This window comes from Alosa sapidissima, chromosome 13 (assembly GCF_018492685.1).
Source record: "Alosa sapidissima isolate fAloSap1 chromosome 13, fAloSap1.pri, whole genome shotgun sequence".
Taxonomy (NCBI): Eukaryota; Metazoa; Chordata; class Actinopteri; order Clupeiformes; family Clupeidae; genus Alosa; species Alosa sapidissima.
Window position 1 is genome coordinate 12,449,482 of NC_055969.1, and position 18,812 is coordinate 12,468,293.

General features: G+C 46.9%; 1 protein-coding gene across 1 annotated transcript in view; it reads left to right on the forward strand.

The window, feature by feature from the left end:
- map3k1 (mitogen-activated protein kinase kinase kinase 1, E3 ubiquitin protein ligase) overlaps nt 1–18,812 on the forward strand; it is a 45,071-nt gene that overhangs the window by 23,390 nt on the left and 2,869 nt on the right. The window contains exons 5-20 of the mRNA XM_042058678.1: nt 262–378; nt 1,088–1,236; nt 1,759–1,880; nt 3,427–3,508; nt 5,709–5,886; nt 6,122–6,248; nt 6,304–6,422; nt 9,712–9,833; nt 10,289–10,380; nt 11,021–11,213; nt 11,456–13,013; nt 13,122–13,274; nt 13,580–13,742; nt 14,851–14,982; nt 15,524–15,666; nt 18,470–18,601. Coding sequence (XP_041914612.1) covers nt 262–378; nt 1,088–1,236; nt 1,759–1,880; nt 3,427–3,508; nt 5,709–5,886; nt 6,122–6,248; nt 6,304–6,422; nt 9,712–9,833; nt 10,289–10,380; nt 11,021–11,213; nt 11,456–13,013; nt 13,122–13,274; nt 13,580–13,742; nt 14,851–14,982; nt 15,524–15,666; nt 18,470–18,601 — 3,582 coding nt within the window. The remainder of the gene's footprint in view (nt 1–261; nt 379–1,087; nt 1,237–1,758; nt 1,881–3,426; nt 3,509–5,708; nt 5,887–6,121; nt 6,249–6,303; nt 6,423–9,711; nt 9,834–10,288; nt 10,381–11,020; nt 11,214–11,455; nt 13,014–13,121; nt 13,275–13,579; nt 13,743–14,850; nt 14,983–15,523; nt 15,667–18,469; nt 18,602–18,812) is intronic.

The following is an 18,812-nucleotide window of genomic DNA, read 5'->3' on the forward strand; positions in this document are numbered from 1 at the left end:
GCCCGCAACTTTTAACTCAAGACAGACATGTTGTATGCTTATTTTGTATAAAAGTATTTATTTAGATGCCAGGCAATACTTGACCCAACTGTGTGTGTCAAATAAATATGAATGATTATATTATCCTTCTGTTCCATGAGGCTGGCTCTGAGAGAAATGGTGTACAGGCACTAGAGCAGAATGCCTGGGGGATTTGCCAGTCATAAAAAGTGTGTGTTTATGTGTGCGGGCTTGTTTGTGTGTTTGTTTGTTTCCTTGTAGACTTGCAGCTGTGGCCGAGGCGCGTTCTGCATCCATGTCCTCTTCGTCATGCTCCGAGTGTTCCAGCTGGAGCCCTCCGACCCTCTGCTCTGGAGGAAGACCCTCAAAAACTTTGAGGTGAGAGAGAGAACGCAGCAAATCAAACTACCATTTTGGCTTCTATGGTTTTTGTGTTGAATGGAAGGATTTGAGATATTTCAAGGTGTAGATACACCATTGTATCTCAGACACTTTTTGTCAGATTCAGGGAATTGCTACTCACAGTCCTCTAGCTGTGCATTTAGTGTTAAACCCTTAAAGGTGTACCATCACAGGAATGTTGGAAAATGAACGTTCTAAAGAATATCTGGGTTCATTGAAATCTACATAGAATTTTAGAACCTTGAATTGTTGCGGAACAGAATCTTATGTTAGAATCTTCAAAAACCCACACCTTTTAAGAATTCTGGTTCTTCTGGCGTTGGAAATGGTAATCAAACATAATGGCTCGGACTATGCCATACAATCTCAGTCAATCAACATGGTACTTAAACAGCATGGAAGAGAAGGGTATAATTTGATTGACTGTTAAGTTCAAATATCAACATTTGGGGAAACCAAATCCAAATGGCAGACTGCATCTCTAAACAGGGGAATGCTTCTGAAGGCAGATGAGTGTATTATATTTCAACCAAGAGAATTTGTGGGTGTCTGCAAAATTATTTTTCAAAGAGTATCATTTATGACTGGAACTGTTGTTAAAGTTGGTGTGTGTGTGTGTGTGTGTGTGTGTGTGTGTGTGTGTGTGTGTGTGTGTGTGGGGTCCTGTCTGGTGTGTGTCACCCAGGTGGAGAGTCTGTTCCAGAAGTACCACAACCGGCGCAGCTCCCGGATCAAGGCGCCCTCGCGCAACACCATCCAGAAGTTTGTGTCACGCATGTCCAACTCGCACACCACCTGTCCTTCCAGCACCTCCGCCTCCAGCACGGAGAGCAGGTAGGACTCTCGCTCAGCCACCCACACCACAGCAGAGGGTCAACCAACAGGGGAGGTGTACGTGGGAGGAGCACAGTAGCACAGTAATGTTGGGTGTTTCTTTTAAAGAACACATACATCCACGTATGCCTATCCTCCTTTCAGTTTACTGCCTGGCCTCCATTGTGTGTGTGTGTGTTGTGTTTTTACACTTCACTAAATAGATATAGATCACAAGACTCCTCTCTCAGGCAGGTTGCAGGTTGCATGTTAATTGTTTTTAGAAAAGGTGTTTTTGTGTGTGATATGTTTGCTTGTTGTGTGTATCGGTAAATCTTTATGAGGACATTCCAGTAACTCTGTGTGTTAACACCATGCAGAAAAAAAACTGTGTAGGTGGTGTTTTTACACTTCACTAAATAGATATGGCAAGACATAGAGATCACAAGACGCTTCTTTCAGCCAGTGGTTGAAGTGAAATGTGTATGTTTCTGTCTTTGTGGGTACATTCAAGTAACTTAGTGTGTGTGTTTGTGTCTTCAGCATGAAAGATGAGGAGGAGCAGATGTGTCCGATCTGTCTGTTGGACATGTTGGACGAGGAGAGCCTGACTGTGTGTGAGGAGGGCTGCAGGAACAAGCTGCACCACCACTGCATGTCTATCTGTAAGTCCATAAGAAGGTGCCACACACACATGCACATGCACACACATACACACACATGCACACACATACAGCGCTCATCACACTGTGGAGTCCACCATGCACAACATAGCATACCGTTACAAATACCCTAGTGAAATACAATACAAACACAACTCAGTATTTACAATTAACACCATTTACCATTAGTGTCATTCCATGTCCAATCAGATAAGGTTGTTGCTGCACCGTCTCAGATTTTGTTGAAACCTTGTATTTATCAGGAATGGGTTCCAAAACCTAGGTCTGTAAAATATTTCTGTTCAAATCCTATGTCTTCATGTTATTTTCAGCCCTTGAGATTACTTAAGTTTTACAGCCCGAAAATAACATTTTCTGGTAAGCAATATTTGGGCATTAACATAATGAAAAGTATTATTCATAGGCAGCCCAAACTATGTAGGGTGGAAGACACATGTTCTCAGTATGAACCACTGAACCATTAACAGTTTGTAATATCTAACATCACCAGTTTTGCACTTCTTTCCTAGGGCTAGGACTAGGGCTTCTTCCCTATATCTAGGGCTTTATATAAAACGAATGTGCATACAGTACAAACTTTTAATGGTCCAATCATGAATCATCTTTGAGCAAAATCTGAGACTGCAGCAACTATTTTTCCTGGATTTTCTCTGGTTTGACACAGAATGACTTATTAGCTTGTTGGAAAACACAATCTATGTTTGAATCTATGTGTGTCTCTATTTATTCACTAAAGAATCATTAAAAGGTTTGATCTGGGCTTCTAAAACGATTCACATTTAGACTTAGTGATGAAGTGATATTGAGAGATAGAGAGAATGAGTGCTTGGGACGGAGAGGGAGAGAAAAGGTATAAAAGCAGAGTGTGTTGGACTCATCTGACATTTAGTGACTCCTGACAGTCACCCATGAGAGGTTTTCCAGCTCAGCGAGCCTAGCGACAGACCACACACCATCGCACCCATCCTTGCACCATTCTCTCTCTCTCTCATCTCTCTCTCCCTCTCTCTCTGTCCCTCTCTGTCTGTCCCTCTTTGTCTCGCACCCATCCCTGAACCATGACATTACACTGCCCTTCTCCAACAAGCCCATAGCCTCGTGCAAAAGACACCCTGTCCTCCTGCACTCTCCCTCTCCATATCCATCTCTCTCTCAACCCCCCAAGCTCTCTCTCTCTCTCTCTCTCTCTCTCTCTCTCTCTCTCTCTCTCTCTCTCTCTCTCTCTCTCTCTCTCTCTTCCTCTCTCTCTCTCTCTCTCTCTTCCTCTCTCTCTCTCTCTCTAACCCTCCAGTCTATCTTACCCTCCAGCCCCCCCTCTCCGTCCCCATGTAATTGGGACAAGGGCTTCATCTGTGGCTCGATCCCAGCTGACGGCCAGTCAAAAGACATTTTTCTTTATTCATTGAAATGTGACTGGACGAAATGTGAGTCTTAAATATATATATATATATATATATATATATTTATATATATATATATATATATATATTTATATATTTATTTAGTTGCTTTATTCCGATGATTGCAGGGGCAGAGGAATGCAGGCGAAACCACGAAACGCTGATCTGCCCTCTTTGTCGAGCCAAGTGGAAGTCCCATGATTTTTACAGGTAACTGAATCTGAATGCAAGTGTAATGCAAGGTTATTGCTTTCTAGAATGTTTTCTCTGTGTGCTTTTTTGGTCTGGCTTGCATCCTCAAGGACCGACAGGATATCACACATTATACACATCTGGGCCTCTGAGAAAATGAAACTGGGAAAGCTGTACGGTTCAATGCAGCCACTTGATTTATAACAGCTGCAAATCTGTGTGTACTTTCGAGTGTATGCATTACTTTCTTTACATTTGTAAGAAAGCTAGTGGCCTCAGTTAACTATTTTGGAGATATTTTATTTTAAAACTGTAAGCCACCAGGAAGTTGTTCTTCTAAGAAAGTCTTGTGGAAGCGGCCGGAATATCGTGCATTGTTGCGTTGATTAGGTGACGAGGTGCCGACGTCTGTCCTGTCCCCGTGTCAGGAAGCACCTGCTGCTGATGGTGGGTGGGCGTGTGTGTGTGTGTGTGTGTGTGTCGCTACCGGAACAGCTGCCGCAGTCGTCGCAGTTAGAGCAGACAGATAAGACGGAGCACAAGAAAGCGGAAATTTCAACGGAAGCCTTTATGGGGGCCGGTGGCATTATGCACAGTAGCAAAAGGCCACCGGAACTGGGTCTCCATTGGAATGGAAGTGGGAGGGAGAGAGAGAGAGAGAGAAACCACAAAGCCGTTGAAAACGCCAGCCAAATGTCTCGATGCCACCCCAGTACCACACTGTGAGTGATGCAGTGTGCCAAGTAACTTCTCGTCAAGCCTAATCCATCCCAACAACCAAGCCCCCATCCCCGTGGCAGCCCAGGAATGTCGGTGTGAACTGGACCCAACTTAGACCTCTTGCCCTCCAAGCTTCTTTTATGCGTTTTCTTTTCTCTCTCTTCGGTTTCTTCATCAGTAGGGCATAGCTTTCCCTCCTGCAGATGGTGTCTGCACTCAAGGATAAAGTCCAAGGTCTACTACCAGTGGGACCTAGTCACTGATTTACCAAAGCCAAGACAGATCCATGTGGGCGAATGTTTGACCAAGTTTGGTTTGATGTTTGAATAGTTTCCCCCTTTTTCTCTGCCCATCTAAGGAAGTATAAGTCAAGCATGGCTGTGTGTCTGTCCAGTCACCAATTAAAGAGTTATTTGCTGATTTCATAGTCTGAATGATTTATGACTTCAAAGCATGACCTATATAATAGATTTCAGATCCCCTAAGAAAGTAAAAACAGTAATGTTTCCTTTTGAATGAGGCATGCTATTTAAGTTGTCAAGACACAGGTTTGCACAGGGCCCGTGGTGTGGGCCACCAGGCCGTATTCTGGAATGTTTCTCGGCCATTGGATCCCTTCCCTTTCTGGTGGTTAGGTGAGCTAGACAGCCAGGCACCACCCGTGTTTTGTGTCTCTGCCCAGGTCTGAAATGATAGCAGCTACTTAGAGTTGAGGTGTTTTCCCCCCTCTAGACATGAAAATGCCACTTTGGGGGATTCTGCATGTTTTCAAAAAAAGCATCCGTGAAACACTAGCCCGTTGTTTTTCCCCCCGGGAAACAACCATAATTATTGTAATTGTATGGAATAAATATGTTTTGTTTTCCTTCCAGAGTGTTGAAGTATGAACTTTGTCCTTTTGTTGCTTACTAACACATCCATAAAAGTACAGTGAAGGACGAGCTTAAGCTTTCTTGATACATGTTCTTGATACATGACAAGTTCTGGCCATTATATGGTGAAGGGGACTTTCTACTTAACAAAGTGCTGGCCTTGTTTGGGTGAAGTGTATGGTAATGTGTAGAAAAAGTATGATTTGCTCACATGTATAGGATAGCGGCTAATAGCCTACAGGGAGCATCGCTCTACTTCCAACAGATGTCGTGACACAGTGGAATGGTATTATGTTAATGTAATTTAGCCACAAATGGGAGCGCTACATGACTGAACAAATCCAAGATGAAACCAAATAATCTGATACACTTGTTTTGAGTAAGGAGCAAGCTCTTGTGTCTGTGGATAACTTTTGCTTCCATTCATTAATGCCAAGTAAAAGGTTTAGAAGTTGCAAAGAGCTCTAAGGAATGACCACTTAGTCTCGGCATACAATAGAGCTGTAACAGCAGAAATTCATAATAGCAGCGTTGTCTTTGTCACTGCACAGTTGGAGTTGAAATAGGAGTGTTTACTCTACTGACTGAAAACAAATAGAAACAAACCTGCCGCTTTCTTCCCACAGCCATGACCCATCCTCCTCCGTGGAGGGCTCCTCCAGCCGCACCCAAAGCCAGGCCTCCTCGGCGGCCCACAGCGAGAGCCCGCGCCTGGGCCAGCCGGAGGGCGACTTCACCCTGCCCCACTACGGTGTGCAACAGATCCCACAGACCTACAAAGAGCTGGCCGAGCCCTGGATCAAGGTGAGCTGCTGCAGAGGACGGACATTTTGGAAAGGGCCGAGAGTGGAATGGAAGGGCAGCGATGCTCTTCATAAAGCATCAATACAGTTCTGCTTGTTTCATTTGAAGTCAGTTGAAGCAGTAGAAGTCACACTTTTTTTTTCAGTCTATTCTTTTTGTCTTTTTCTCTCTATCCTTCTGTTCTTTCTCTCTTTCTTCCTCTCTCTCCATCTCTCCTTCCTCTTCCTCACCCTAGGTCTTTGGCATAGAGCTGGTGGGCTGCCTCTTCTCACGGAACTGGAACATCCGGGAGATGGCACTGCGGCGGCTGTCGCACGACGTGAGCGGCGCTCTACTGCTGGCCAATGGGGAGCGCTCGCTGGGCGGAGGGGCCAGCGGAGGAGGAGGTGGAGGAGGTGGAGGCGGGTGGCGGCGGAGCAGGAGGAGGGACAGGAAGTTGCGGGGAGGTGTCCGGCGAGGTGGTGGTGGAGTCCTGCTGCAGCGTCCTCTCCATGGTGTGCGCTGACCCCGTCTATAAGGTCTACGTGGCCGCTCTGGTAAGATCACACACACACACACACACACACCGGCCTTTGAGTTACATTCACTTTCGTTAATCAGTTTAATCACTGTGTGTGGGGTGGGGTTCTGTGGGCTTGCTGTCTTTGGTCTTGAGATTAAGAGGCCACAGAATCAATTCTATTCAAAGCAGACAGTCATCTCTGAGAGAGCAAAGAAGGGCCACCTTACAAATGGAACGCAAGACACAACTTCACCCACAACATTAAATCACAGAGTGGCGTCTGGTGCAGCCATTTCTGTATCCCATTTGGGAATGCTGCCTTGGAGATGTAAGGAAGGTTATGAGTGTAAACACACGCACAATACATTTTCCACCCATGACATTCAAGTTATTTTGTTTACCTTATGGATGTCATGTCTAAGTTGGTCATAAAAATAGGCGAGTTAAAGAATAACAAAACTTGAATAAATAGCCCTTTGAGCCTGTAGCATGTATATTATATCAATTCTTTCAATGGGCACTATAATTTAGCAACCCATTTCCTGGTAGTATTAAGACTGCAGTACTATATGATAAAAGAAGTTTATCAGTGTACCCATTTCCTGGTATTATTAAGACTGCAGTACTATAAGATAAAAGAAGTTTATCAGTGTATCAGTTGCATCATACGGGTTTGTCATGTATTGGCCCTCTAGAGGTTTATTAACCTTTTGAATGAATCTTTCATTGTTCTGTAGTTTGTCCAAATCTCACTTAGGAGGTCTCTCACACAAAACAACCCCCCTGTCTTCACAAACACACACACAGACTGTTTATTAGTCATCAGCGCCAGGGGATCTGAGAGCACAAAGCAGAGAGAGCATCTTGAGTGCAACGTCCAGATTGTACACTTTCTCTCGTCTGCCCAGTTGCTAATCTGCCCGGTGCTAAAGTTCAGCCTCATAACACATTTTCCCGCTGTCAGTCTGCCTGTCCCTCTTAAACGTCCAGTTCGGCCGGGACGTTGAAAAAGCGACAGCGGGGATCTACAACTGCTGAAAGAAAGGTTTCTTTTTTGTCCTCTTGCCTTTCCCCTGTCTCTCTCTCTCTCTCTCTCTCTCTCTCTCTCTCTTCTCCTAACCTATTTAATCTCTTCATAAAGAACAATAGCTCTTGAGGGTTTCTCTCTCTATCTCTCTCTCGCTCGCTCTCTTTTTCATAATGTCGAGCTTTGGGAGTTGACATTTCCCCCGGGCACTTTTCTTCAGAGAGTAGCATTTATGAAAACAACAAAGTTCTGTCCTCTAGCTGGGGGTGGGACACTGGTGCTGTGTGTGTGTGTGTGTGTGTGTGTGAGGGGTGGGGGGGGGGGGTTCATTGGTTCATTCGTGTGGATGGATCGCAGTGCTTCTATATTCTTGGGCGACAAAGGAAGAAGGGAGTGGCCCTGTGCTAAAAATACCTTGCGTGTCCGCATCTCAAGGGAAGGGTCAGAGATTGAGCCGAAAGGATACTTTGAAGAGAACTTTTTTTTCCCTCCTCCTTTTCTGGTCGTAAGGGCTTCTTTTGTCCAGGGCCGCAGAGGCTTGGACAAAAGCATGCAGCCCACTTAACATGTGCAGTATCTACAAGGGGGAATTATATGGGCTTTTCAAAAGGCAATGTGGGGAGTATTTTGTGACTTTCAAAACAAAATATGTCTATGAAAATGTCTTTTGGAACACCGTATGCATGCATGTTGTTGGTACATACTGTATCTATCTTTGGGTATGCGTTTAAGTGTTGCTTTGAGGTGTGTGTGTGTGTGTGTGAGCGAAGAGGGGGAGGTACAGTAGAGTGCTGAAGGAGTAGACTGTTTGGGTCTGTCGGCACTGGGCAGAGGGCCAGTACGATCCTCCATCACTCATCACTCCCCACAGCTACACTTGGAGTCAGGGTCAGTGTGAACCAAGATCCCCTCGTTTTCTCTCAGTTTCTCCCTCTTTTCAAGGACACTGAGTCATTAATTGCTCTGCTCGTTTTTAGTTAAAGTAATGCTGGAAAGATTGAATCATGAACCCCCAAATGCTCCATCTAAATAATTTTTTGTCCTAAAACTGACAGTGACTGATAATTTGCTGTCAATTTTGGGGATAACACAGTTATTTTTGTGTGTTGACGTGTCTGTTGACAAAACATTGCATAGACTCGTTATCATCTGTTATTTCTGCATGTGTTCAAAACAAACTTTTAAAGGAGCCATACTATACACTTTGTTTAATAACAGTTCCTGAGATGCTTTCGTAAGGTCTGCAAGTTTTTGTCATGATTCTCTAGTATACGAATTCATTTTATAGGAAAAATTTGGCTGATTTTGCTGTAGATTTTATTCTGATATGGAATTTCACATGCCGTATAGCCTAGGCTTCTATCTGGCCAACATCGTTAGGTATGTTCCAGGTGAACTGCTAGATTGCTAACAGGGGAGGGAACATAATACATAAGAACAGTTCTGATGTAGAAACAATATGCTTTTCTAATCTGTCTGTGCACTGTGACCCTTTTCTTTTTATGGCCATTACAGCCAGGAAAGGGGACAGTCCAATTTGAAAAAAAGCCCACTACGCCCCCTAGTCACATCAGCATATCTTGTTGTAAAGCCAAAAGAAAACAATAGTTTCCTGCGGCATGATCCCTTTAATCTATAATCCTGTGGTCACAAATCTATCTTCAAATCTGTTCGCTTCATCTCCATCTTAACAGAACCAAGGCTCTTTTTTAAGCCAGTTTCAATGTGTGACTCCCCTCAGGCGAGTGCATTGGTGGTCAGCTGGCCTTGGGGTCATTCCCAGGCGACCACGTGGAATATCAGGGTCATAACACTCTGGGGTCAAAAGTGCATCCCTTCCTCTTTCACACCACCACGGGGGTCGTGTTACAACCATGCAGCGGCTCCGACATTGCCCATTTACTAGCAGTCGCAAATAGACTCCTCTGTGTCTGCAGAGTTTTGCTTATAAGGGGCTTTTTTATTATTGTCATGAACCCAGACACTTGAGGACTGTGGCTGTTTCAGACAGCCCAGACATTTAGCCATTCTTGCCTCAGGTGTTTCTTATCTCCAGTATGTCTACCCCCCAATGATTCACTCACATGGGCCTTCTTTCTCCTGAGTTTCCCCTGAGGTGTGTGTGTGTGTGTGTAGAGGGGGGGGGGGGGGGGGGGGGGCGGGCGGGCATAGGTATGTGTGTGTCTCTGGTAATGCCTGCCTAAGAGATGAGTGAGCGAGCTAGAAGGTAAGCGAGTGAAACCTAAACTATGAAATCTGTGAGTAAACATGCTTGTTTTTGGCGTTTTGTCTGCAGAAAACCCTGCGGGCTATGCTGGTGTACACCCCCTGCCACTCACTGGCCGAGCGCAGCCGACTGCAGCAGCTCCTCAGGCCCGTGGTGGAGACCATCCTGGTCAAGTGTGCCGACGCCAACAGGTACCTTCACCGAGTTAGAACCCAAATGCCTTTCAGTAACTGTAAAAGGAGCCGTTCTCCACTCTATTTCTGGTGGGAAATGTGTCCTGTTTGTTTTAAGACTATTGATTGTTGTTAGATTAGTGCAGTGGATTTGTGAGGAGTTTTACGTAGTGATGGTGCCCCATGAATATGACTGCTTGAATTTGAATTTGCTGCCACCTAGTGGTAGAATTTTTGTACATGTACTATAAAGATATGATAAGTGCCTACTTCCTCTACAAATGAGGGCACAACATTTGAAATGGCTATTGTATTATAGTGTAAATCTGCCAAATTGGGGATTAAGTACAATTAATGTTTTCTAACAAATGATCTCTCAAAATAAGATCTTATTTCATGGGGTGGTGGTGGTGCTTAAAGCGTGTTCATTGTTTGATGTGTGTGTGTGTGTGTGTGTGTGTGTTTGTCCACAGCCGTACCAGCCAACTGTCTGTGTCCACTCTGCTGGAGCTGTGCAAAGGGCAGATGGGGGAGCTTGCGGTGGGAAGAGAGATCCTCAAAGCAGGTAGGAGCTCAAAACCGCCTCGCATAACTCAAAGTAAAACATTCAAATCTCTGTAGCTATCAGGTCCCTAAGGACCACAAGCCACCTTTCCAACTCACATTTCTCTGTTTATTTTAAATTCAAAGCACGTTCTGAAAAAGCCGTTTGGGGTAGTGGCACTGTTGGGGGTAGAGGCACAGTATAGCCATTGTTACATTAATCAAGTCAGTTCATTGAAAAACTGTTTGTAAAAAAAGTTGCCATGTGTAATGTCCGCCAAAAAAGCAATTCATACTCCACATTCCATAAAAGATGGGGGCAGTATACCTCCAGAAAGTGAGTTGGCCTACCTTAGAGTAACAACCGAGACACGTGTATTGCAGTTTGGCTGGTGGTTATGTTGCCCACATACCGCCTCCCATGGCCGAAACTGGTATTATGACACGTGTCGGGCTGTGGCTAGTAATTTAGCATGCTAATTCAGGTTGATATTTCTGCAGCACTATACCTTGTCATTTTTTTTAATGACACCATCACCCTTATTTCTTTTCATTCTTTTGACGTGTGTAGCTCATTTTTTGGATATTTTTACCTCAATTCTTACACATGGCACCTTTAAATGATGTGACCTTTAAAGTGAGGGCTATTCTGCTGTGTGCAGGGTCCATAGGCATCGGTGGGGTGGACTACGTCTTAAACTGCATCCTGGGCTCCCAGACGGAGTCCACTAACTGGCAGGCCCTGCTTGGCCGTCTGTGCCTGATCGACCGGCTACTGCTGGAGTTCCCCGCCGAGTTCTACCCTCACATCGTCTCGGCCGGAGACTGCAACCAGTCGCAGAACCTGGGGGAGAGGTGAGGATCAGGAACCATCATTGTGTCACAAATAAATTACATGAATAAGTGAATAGAGAAATGCCAACAGTTGATTTCTGTGTGATCAGTATGTTGCAATCCACATCTTGGATATCAAGTGAATATTTGGATATTCTATTGGTGTAGATTGGTTGATTGACACTGTCCAAATATAACATTAAATGTGAATGTTGACTAGAATAGTTTTGTTCATGACTTGTGCCTTCCTCTCCCCAAAGCAGGTACCAGAAGCTGCTGCCACTGCTGAGCTTCGCGTTGCAGTCCATCGACAACTCCCACTCCATGGTGGGCAAGCTGTCGCGCCGCGTCTTCCTGAGCGCGGCGCGCATGGTGGCCCGCGTGCCGCACGTCTTCCTCAAGCTCCTGGACATGCTGAGCGCCACCAGCTCCACCCATTACGCCCGCATGCGCCGCCGCCTGCTCGCCATCGCCGAGGAGATGGACATCCTGGATGCCATCCACCTGGGCCTGGAGGAGCTGCAGGCGACCGAGAGCAGCGGAGCCGGGGTAGGCGCCGCCGCCTCGGCGGGATGCGGCGCGCACTACGCCGCCGACGGCCCCGCCGCCCCGCACAACTCGCCGAACGCGACGGAGTGCAACTCGCCGGCCCACACCGTGCAGCTGAATGCGGCAGGCAAGCAGAGGGGAAGAGCCCATCAGCATCAGCACCAGCAGCATCAGCACCAGCAGGGATGTCCTGCTAGGAACTCAGCAGCTGCAGCAGCGGCGGGGGTTCCCGAGGACGTCCTGGCGGAGCGTCTGGCGGCCATGTCGGCCGGCGCCCCCCCAGCGGAGTACCTAAAGCCCCCCGTGCAGGCCAGAGGCCGGCCGCAGAGCCAGTGTCTCAACTCGCCGTCTTCCTCTGGTCAGTCTCAGCCGAGTCCGGCGCTCCTGCCCTCCCCCTCTGCCCCCCATGCCCCCGCCTTCCCCACGGACGCCCCCAGCCCCAAGACTGCCCCCAGGGGCCCGCCGGGCTTTGTGCCCAGCAAGCTAGGGGCTGGCGCCTCGCCTGGCGCCCAGCGCAAGTACCCGTTGCAGAAGCAACCAGGAGCGGGCGGCAGCGGCGGCAGCAGCGGTGCCGCCAGCAGTAAAGACACAGAGAAAGACCCGTCAGCCGTGTTCACCCAGTCTCGCCCGCTGCCCTCCAGCCAGATCCACAGACCAAAACCCTCTCGGCCCACGCCCTCTGAGGGCACTGGCGCCAGCGGCAAGCCCATCTGCCCACCACCGGCCAAGGGCAGCTTGAAGCTGGACCTGCTTGACTCCGCGCTGGCCGCCTCCGGCCCCGGAGCCGCCGAGGCGTCGTTGTCGTCGTCGCCGCCGATGTCCGCCTCGGCCTCTGGCCCCGCGGGCGCCGGCACGCTCATCCCCAGCGAGGACACGGTCTTCACGCCGGTGGAGGAGAAGTTCCGCGGGCTGGACGCCTCCGCCGAGCTCAACTCCAGCATGGAGGACCTGCTGGAGGGCACCATCATGCCCAACGCCGGCGAGGGCACGGTCACCTTCCAGTCCGAGGTGGCCGTGCTGTCCCCGGGTGAGCAAGGGGGCACCCGGGGTAACTCTAGCAGCAGTAGTAGCGGCAGTGGCGGAGGAAGCGCCACCCGCGGCACCTACACGGACGACGTGGCGCAGCACCAGAAGTGCAAGGAGAAGATGGAGGCGGAGGAAGAGGAGGCGTTGGCCATAGTCATGGCCATGTCGGAGTCACAGGACGCCCTTCCCATCATCCCCCAGCTGCAGGTGGACAAGGGAGAGGACGTCATCATCATCCAGGCAGATGTAAGTTGTACACATCAGGTTTATGTAGCTAAACCTTCAACAAACTCTTCTTATTAATCATTAATCATTTATTCTTTATCATTGATCCTTTCCTGGGTTGTCCTGTAGACGCCGGAAACGCTACCTGGCCATACCAAAGCGAAGCAGCCCTACCGGGAGGGGCAGGAGTGGCTGAAGGGTCAGCAGATCGGCCTGGGGGCCTTCTCTTCCTGCTACCAGGCGCAGGACGTGGGCACCGGCACTCTCATGGCTGTCAAACAGGTGACCAGTGGTGTAGTCTACGTGACGCGCAGGACTACGCAGTATACCCATTTAAAAAGCATCACCATCTCAGTATACCCACTTAAAATAGGCAAGGATAGGTATTAACATTTGGGGTTGATCACAGAATACCCACTACCGAGTATCTATTTGTGATTGCTAAAATGCTACAAAAATCTCATTGGGCAAAATGGTGTAGTGTAGATCATCTAATACTCACTTAAGTAATCTAGCGAAAGAGTTTTTCTGTGAAATGTCTGAATATGCTGCTAAATCTAATGTCTCCCTCTCCGTCTGGTTTCTAGGTGACGTACGTGCGCAACACGTCGTCGGAGCAGGAGGAGGTGGTGGAGGCTCTGCGAGAAGAGATCCGTATGATGGGCCACCTCAACCACCCCAACATCATCCGCATGCTGGGCGCCACCTGTGAGAAGAACAACTACAATCTTTTCGTGGAGTGGATGGCAGGTACAGTGGGCATCAGGACTCCATATGGCATAAGATTACGATACTATAGTACTACATTATATACTGTATTATCATGCTATAGTATACTTCTACTCTACGCTACACCACAGTAAAGTATAAGTATAGGTGACGGTGAGGGGTTTGGTGCCTTGCTCAAGGGCACTTCAGCCGTGCCTACTGGTCGGGGTTCGAACCGGCAACCCTCCGGTCACAGGTCCGAAGTGCTAACCAGTAGGACACGGCTGCCCACAAAAGCACTCTATTACCAATACTATTATCAACTCATCAGCATAGGTTATAGGGCTGTGCAATTAATCAAATTAACTGATTCATCATGATTATGACTTCCAACACTTATGAAAACAACATAATTATACGTAATTACATAAATATAATGTTTTGCTACATTCAATTTCATAACAAGTTGTCCTGTGCATTATCTTTTACATGCATTTCACCTGATTTTATTAAAAATTCAATTTGAAAATGTAAAAAAAAGTTTTTGAAAGGTGAGTCTTTAAAGAGATGCTCCCCAGCACTAATCATAGTTCATGTTCTGGTTCTCCTGTGGAGCCTGGTGGGTGGTGTGGACTGTAATGACTGGGCCTGAGGGTGGAGGTAGCTCCGCTGCAACACCAGCCTCTCTCTGAGTGCTCTATGTCCTGCTGAGCCTCACGCCCCACTAACAGTTTGCCCCGCAACCATGAATTCATTCTGTTTTTAGATACCTCAAACAATAGGGCTTGTTTTTCATTAATCAAATATTTGCGCCCGGCTCTGTCAAATATGAACTGATTTCGATAAAGGGAAAAGTTGGGTAATAAGGCCGCACGCATGGAATATCAGGGGACCGAATAAAGGGCCGTTTGAAGTGTTGGAAAGCAGAAGGTTGCCTAAGTAACCCCTCACCTTGACACATGGATGGTCCAGTAATGAGCCATTGTCTCACATTTCCTTTTTGGCAGGGTCACACTGTGGTCCTATCTCCCGCATCTTGAACATTAGATGCAGGAACCTATCCTGGAGTTTTCGTGCAGCTTTTTTTTTTTTTTTTTAAATAAAAGTGCCTTGCCAAAGCAAGCATCCCCTCTGTGTTCCCACCCTGCAGGTGGCTCCGTGTCGCACCTCCTGAACAAGTACGGGGCCTTCAAAGAGGCCGTGATCATCAACTACACCGAGCAGCTGCTCAGAGGGCTGGCCTACCTCCACGAGAACCAGATCATCCACCGGGACATCAAAGGTGAGCGGGAAACGAAGGAAGTACCCCCCATGACCCAGACACACACACACACACACACACACACACACACACACACACACACACACACATGCACGCACGCACACACCCACGCACCCTTGCTCCTTTACAAACACTCCTCCCCCCAACTCCTCCAAGCTTAGGTGTCCAGTGTTGAGGCCTCTAGGAAGGAAGAGGCTCCCACCCAAAGCTTTGGCCCTCTCGGGCCTCCCTTGCTCAGCTGTGGCTTTGAACCACAAAGAGAAAGGTGCTTAAGAGGAGCTTTTTTATTTTTTAACCCCCCACTCCGCGCCCCCACGATAAGCCTCCCCCTCCTTACGCAGTCACACCCTCTCATCTACTGCCTGCCGGGACAAAACACTCGATTTGCAAAATGTAGCCTGTGGTATCATCTCCCTGGAATTATTGGTGGTGAAAATGTAAAATGGACTTCTAATTTCCAAAATCCACAGTGCTGGTCCCCGTCACTGCCTTCCATGATGTATTGTGTTAATTACCACCTCCTGTGTCCTTTGTATTCCAGGTGCCAACCTACTTATTGACAGCACCGGGCAGAGGTTGCGGATAGCAGACTTTGGAGCGGCTGCCCGGCTGGCCTCCAAGGGAACAGGTGCAGGAGAGTTTCAGGGCCAGCTGCTGGGAACCATCGCCTTCATGGCCCCAGAGGTATGGACTCTCGGTACAGCGGCATAAATGTTTAGTTTATTCCATCGAAAAAAAAGAACAACATTTCATTGCACACCTTCATCTGTGACCCACTGGCAGCGCATCAGAATTGAAGTGTGTGGCAATATCTTTCATTCTATTGTAAGTTCCTTCATACACTTCATGGTCATAGGAATATGGGCTTGGCATGCTACACTGAAAAATGTTGCACACTCAAAGTAATAATTGAAAAAAAAGAAAGAAAACAGGTTCTTGACCCCTCTGTCAGATACTGACCCAGCATAAGCAGTCTTTTACTGCCCATTCGTCTCAAGTCTGGAGACAGGAGGACAAAAATCCACTGTCTTCTCAGTGAAACTCGCACTTTTGACCTGCACGACTAAAGTCTAAGTCAGGGTTTGTTTGTTTGGGCTATGCTCTCCTTTCACTCCCTGTTGGAATATTTACAACACTTGTGTGGACGTGTGGATGTCAGGGTGAACGCTTTCCAACACCAGCCCTTGGGTCAGCACTCAGGCTTTTGGTGAAGTTTGAGTTGGCCAACTTGGTGTGTTTTTTTTTTTTTTTTTTCTTTTTCTTTTTTTTTCCCTCCAGGCTTGTGTTGTCCTCAAGTCCTATGCATCCACAATGGGCAAACTCTTGGGCAAGACCAAAGTCTTCCTCTAGCTTTTTCAACTCTGTCTATTTAAATGTTAATGGCGACCTGCCCAGTCCCAACGCCCGCCCAACTGCCAAAGCTTGATGAAATCCAGCGGCCATTATGCGGGGCATTCAGTCTCACGTGTGCGGTCAGGAACTGGGCAAAGTGGATTTGGAATCTCTCACTAACTCCAAATGAAAGAAAATTGTAATCCTTTTGAGGTGGTCACAATAGCCGGACCCCTTAATTCCTTGTTGTCATTGTGGCCTGAACCTTGTTTAATTAGGAGGGGGAGCTCAGCTACCTCTCTCTCTCTCTCTCTCTCTCTCTCTCTCTCTCTCTCTCTCTCTCTCTCTCTCTCTCTCTCTCTCTCTCTCGGTCTCAGAGTAGCTCAGTTCATTACACGGAGGCCACCCTCTTCAAAATGAACAGCGTAGCTTTCCGCCTCCTCCTCCTCCTCTTTCGGCTCTGAAATGCAAAGAGTAAACAGCTTCTTTTTGCGTCAAGGTTTGATCTCTAGAACTCCAGAAAGTGGCTGCGTGTTACAACTCACAGTTAGTCTGCTCTCTGAACTATAGGGCTGATCAATGCGTGCATTTGTAGCTGTTTGGATCCTATTCTTTAATTCTGAGCTCATTCAAAGAACAAGAAAGGGAAGACCGAGTGATCTCTGCCCATAGAGTACAGATGTCCTCATCCTGACTGCTAGATATGTGTGAATGGAGAAGTTACCACAGTGCCCCCTAGTGCACTTATTGTTTACTACCAGAAAAAGTCCTCATAAAGAATGTATGGCAGTTGCCTTTGTGACATTGCTCCAGAGAAGTTACCTCAGTGCCCTCTTGTGACACTTGGTGGTATTGCTGTAAAAAAAGTGGTGTTGGTCAGGGATCAACAGATGTTCTGCTGTGTCTTAACCAGGAAGTATCTCCTGTGTTGTTGCTTCAGACCAAGACAAGAGCTTATGTTATCAGCTTGTAACCTTTTGTTCCTACCTCTGTAAATCACAGAGAGTACTGTAAGCTTCAGTGACCAAGATCAGGTATTCAACTCCCATCAGGTGTGTGTAATTTGGGTTTGACTGGAACATTGGTGGCTGTTGACTCTCAAAGCAAGATAGTGGATGTGTACTTTTATATTTTAACCTACATTTAAACATTGATTCAATCAGTTGCCCTTTTTGAACCTGATTAGATGGAAAAGTTATTGTGTTTTTCAGGACGGTTTCAGTGAAATGGATAACATCCACGAGGTGGATTAGGTAGCATACTGTATTTGTACAGCACGTGAAAAGCTAGAATTCCATGTCCAGCGCTTAAGTGCGTTGCGTAATACACGTTTATAGAGTCTCTTGGGCAGATTGCTTTTTCATTGTTTGCCTCCCCCTCCAAGTTATCCTACTTGTCCTTATCATTGATCAGGCGTGCGTTATCACTGATACGGCATGTTCCTTTATCTTGATATAGCTCGGCACTCTCCAGCTTACTCATTCAGCAAACTTAAACATTCTCTCAAGGCTGTCAATAGTACTCGTCCTGCAGTGAGTTCAGGATATGAAACTGGCCATTTTGAAATAGGTACGAAAAATTTAGTTTATCTGAGTAGAAGTGGTTATTTCATCAGATTGTTTTGAGCAAAATTAGACTACATGCTCTTTGCCCACTACCACAAACAGAAGCCTGCCCTTTGTACCCAGCCAGTGTAAAGGGGGCAGTGATGTGTGGTTTTTGATCTGTTTACACATTGAGGGGGCACATAACTTCCAGACTTGCGTGCTAGTCTGTGGATGTTGCATCACTTGTTTTTTTTGGATGCGAGCACACGCATGTACACGTGTTTAGCCCAACTGATGCCAGCTGGGTCAGTCAAAAATCTACTGAAATAAAAAAATATATATTCCATCACAACATGTTCTCAGTTGACTGTTCCTTTGGGGTTTAGTCAAGGCCTGTGTTTGCTTGGCGGTCACTGTAACCAGTAAACTTGTGTACTTTGGCGAGATGAGTTTTGAGTGGAGAGGATATTTAGACTGTGTTTGTTTTATTTTGTTTGTTTTGGTTCGAAGGTTTGAAGACCATAAATCTGATTAAACAGAAACTGAATCAGTCATGAGCGATGTTGTCATGACGATGTGTTTATGTTTTGCTTGTGTGTCTGTGGCAGGTGCTGAGGGGACAGCAGTACGGGCGCAGCTGTGACGTCTGGAGCGTGGGATGTGCCATCATCGAGATGTCCTGTGCCAAGCCACCCTGGAACGCTGAGAAACACTCGAACCACCTGGCTCTTATATTCAAGGTATGACTGTCCTACATAATCCACATCCTCATTGGTTCTTTGAATTGTTTTCTTCTTCTAGTTCATGCCATGCTCTTATTATATAGTTGGTGCACAATATTGTAAAAGGGTTTACCGTACAATACTTTTATGATATTAGGGTAATGTATGAATGCATCCTTACGCATCAGAAGGATGTGAGAATGACCCAGTTTACCCAACTTTCACCCCT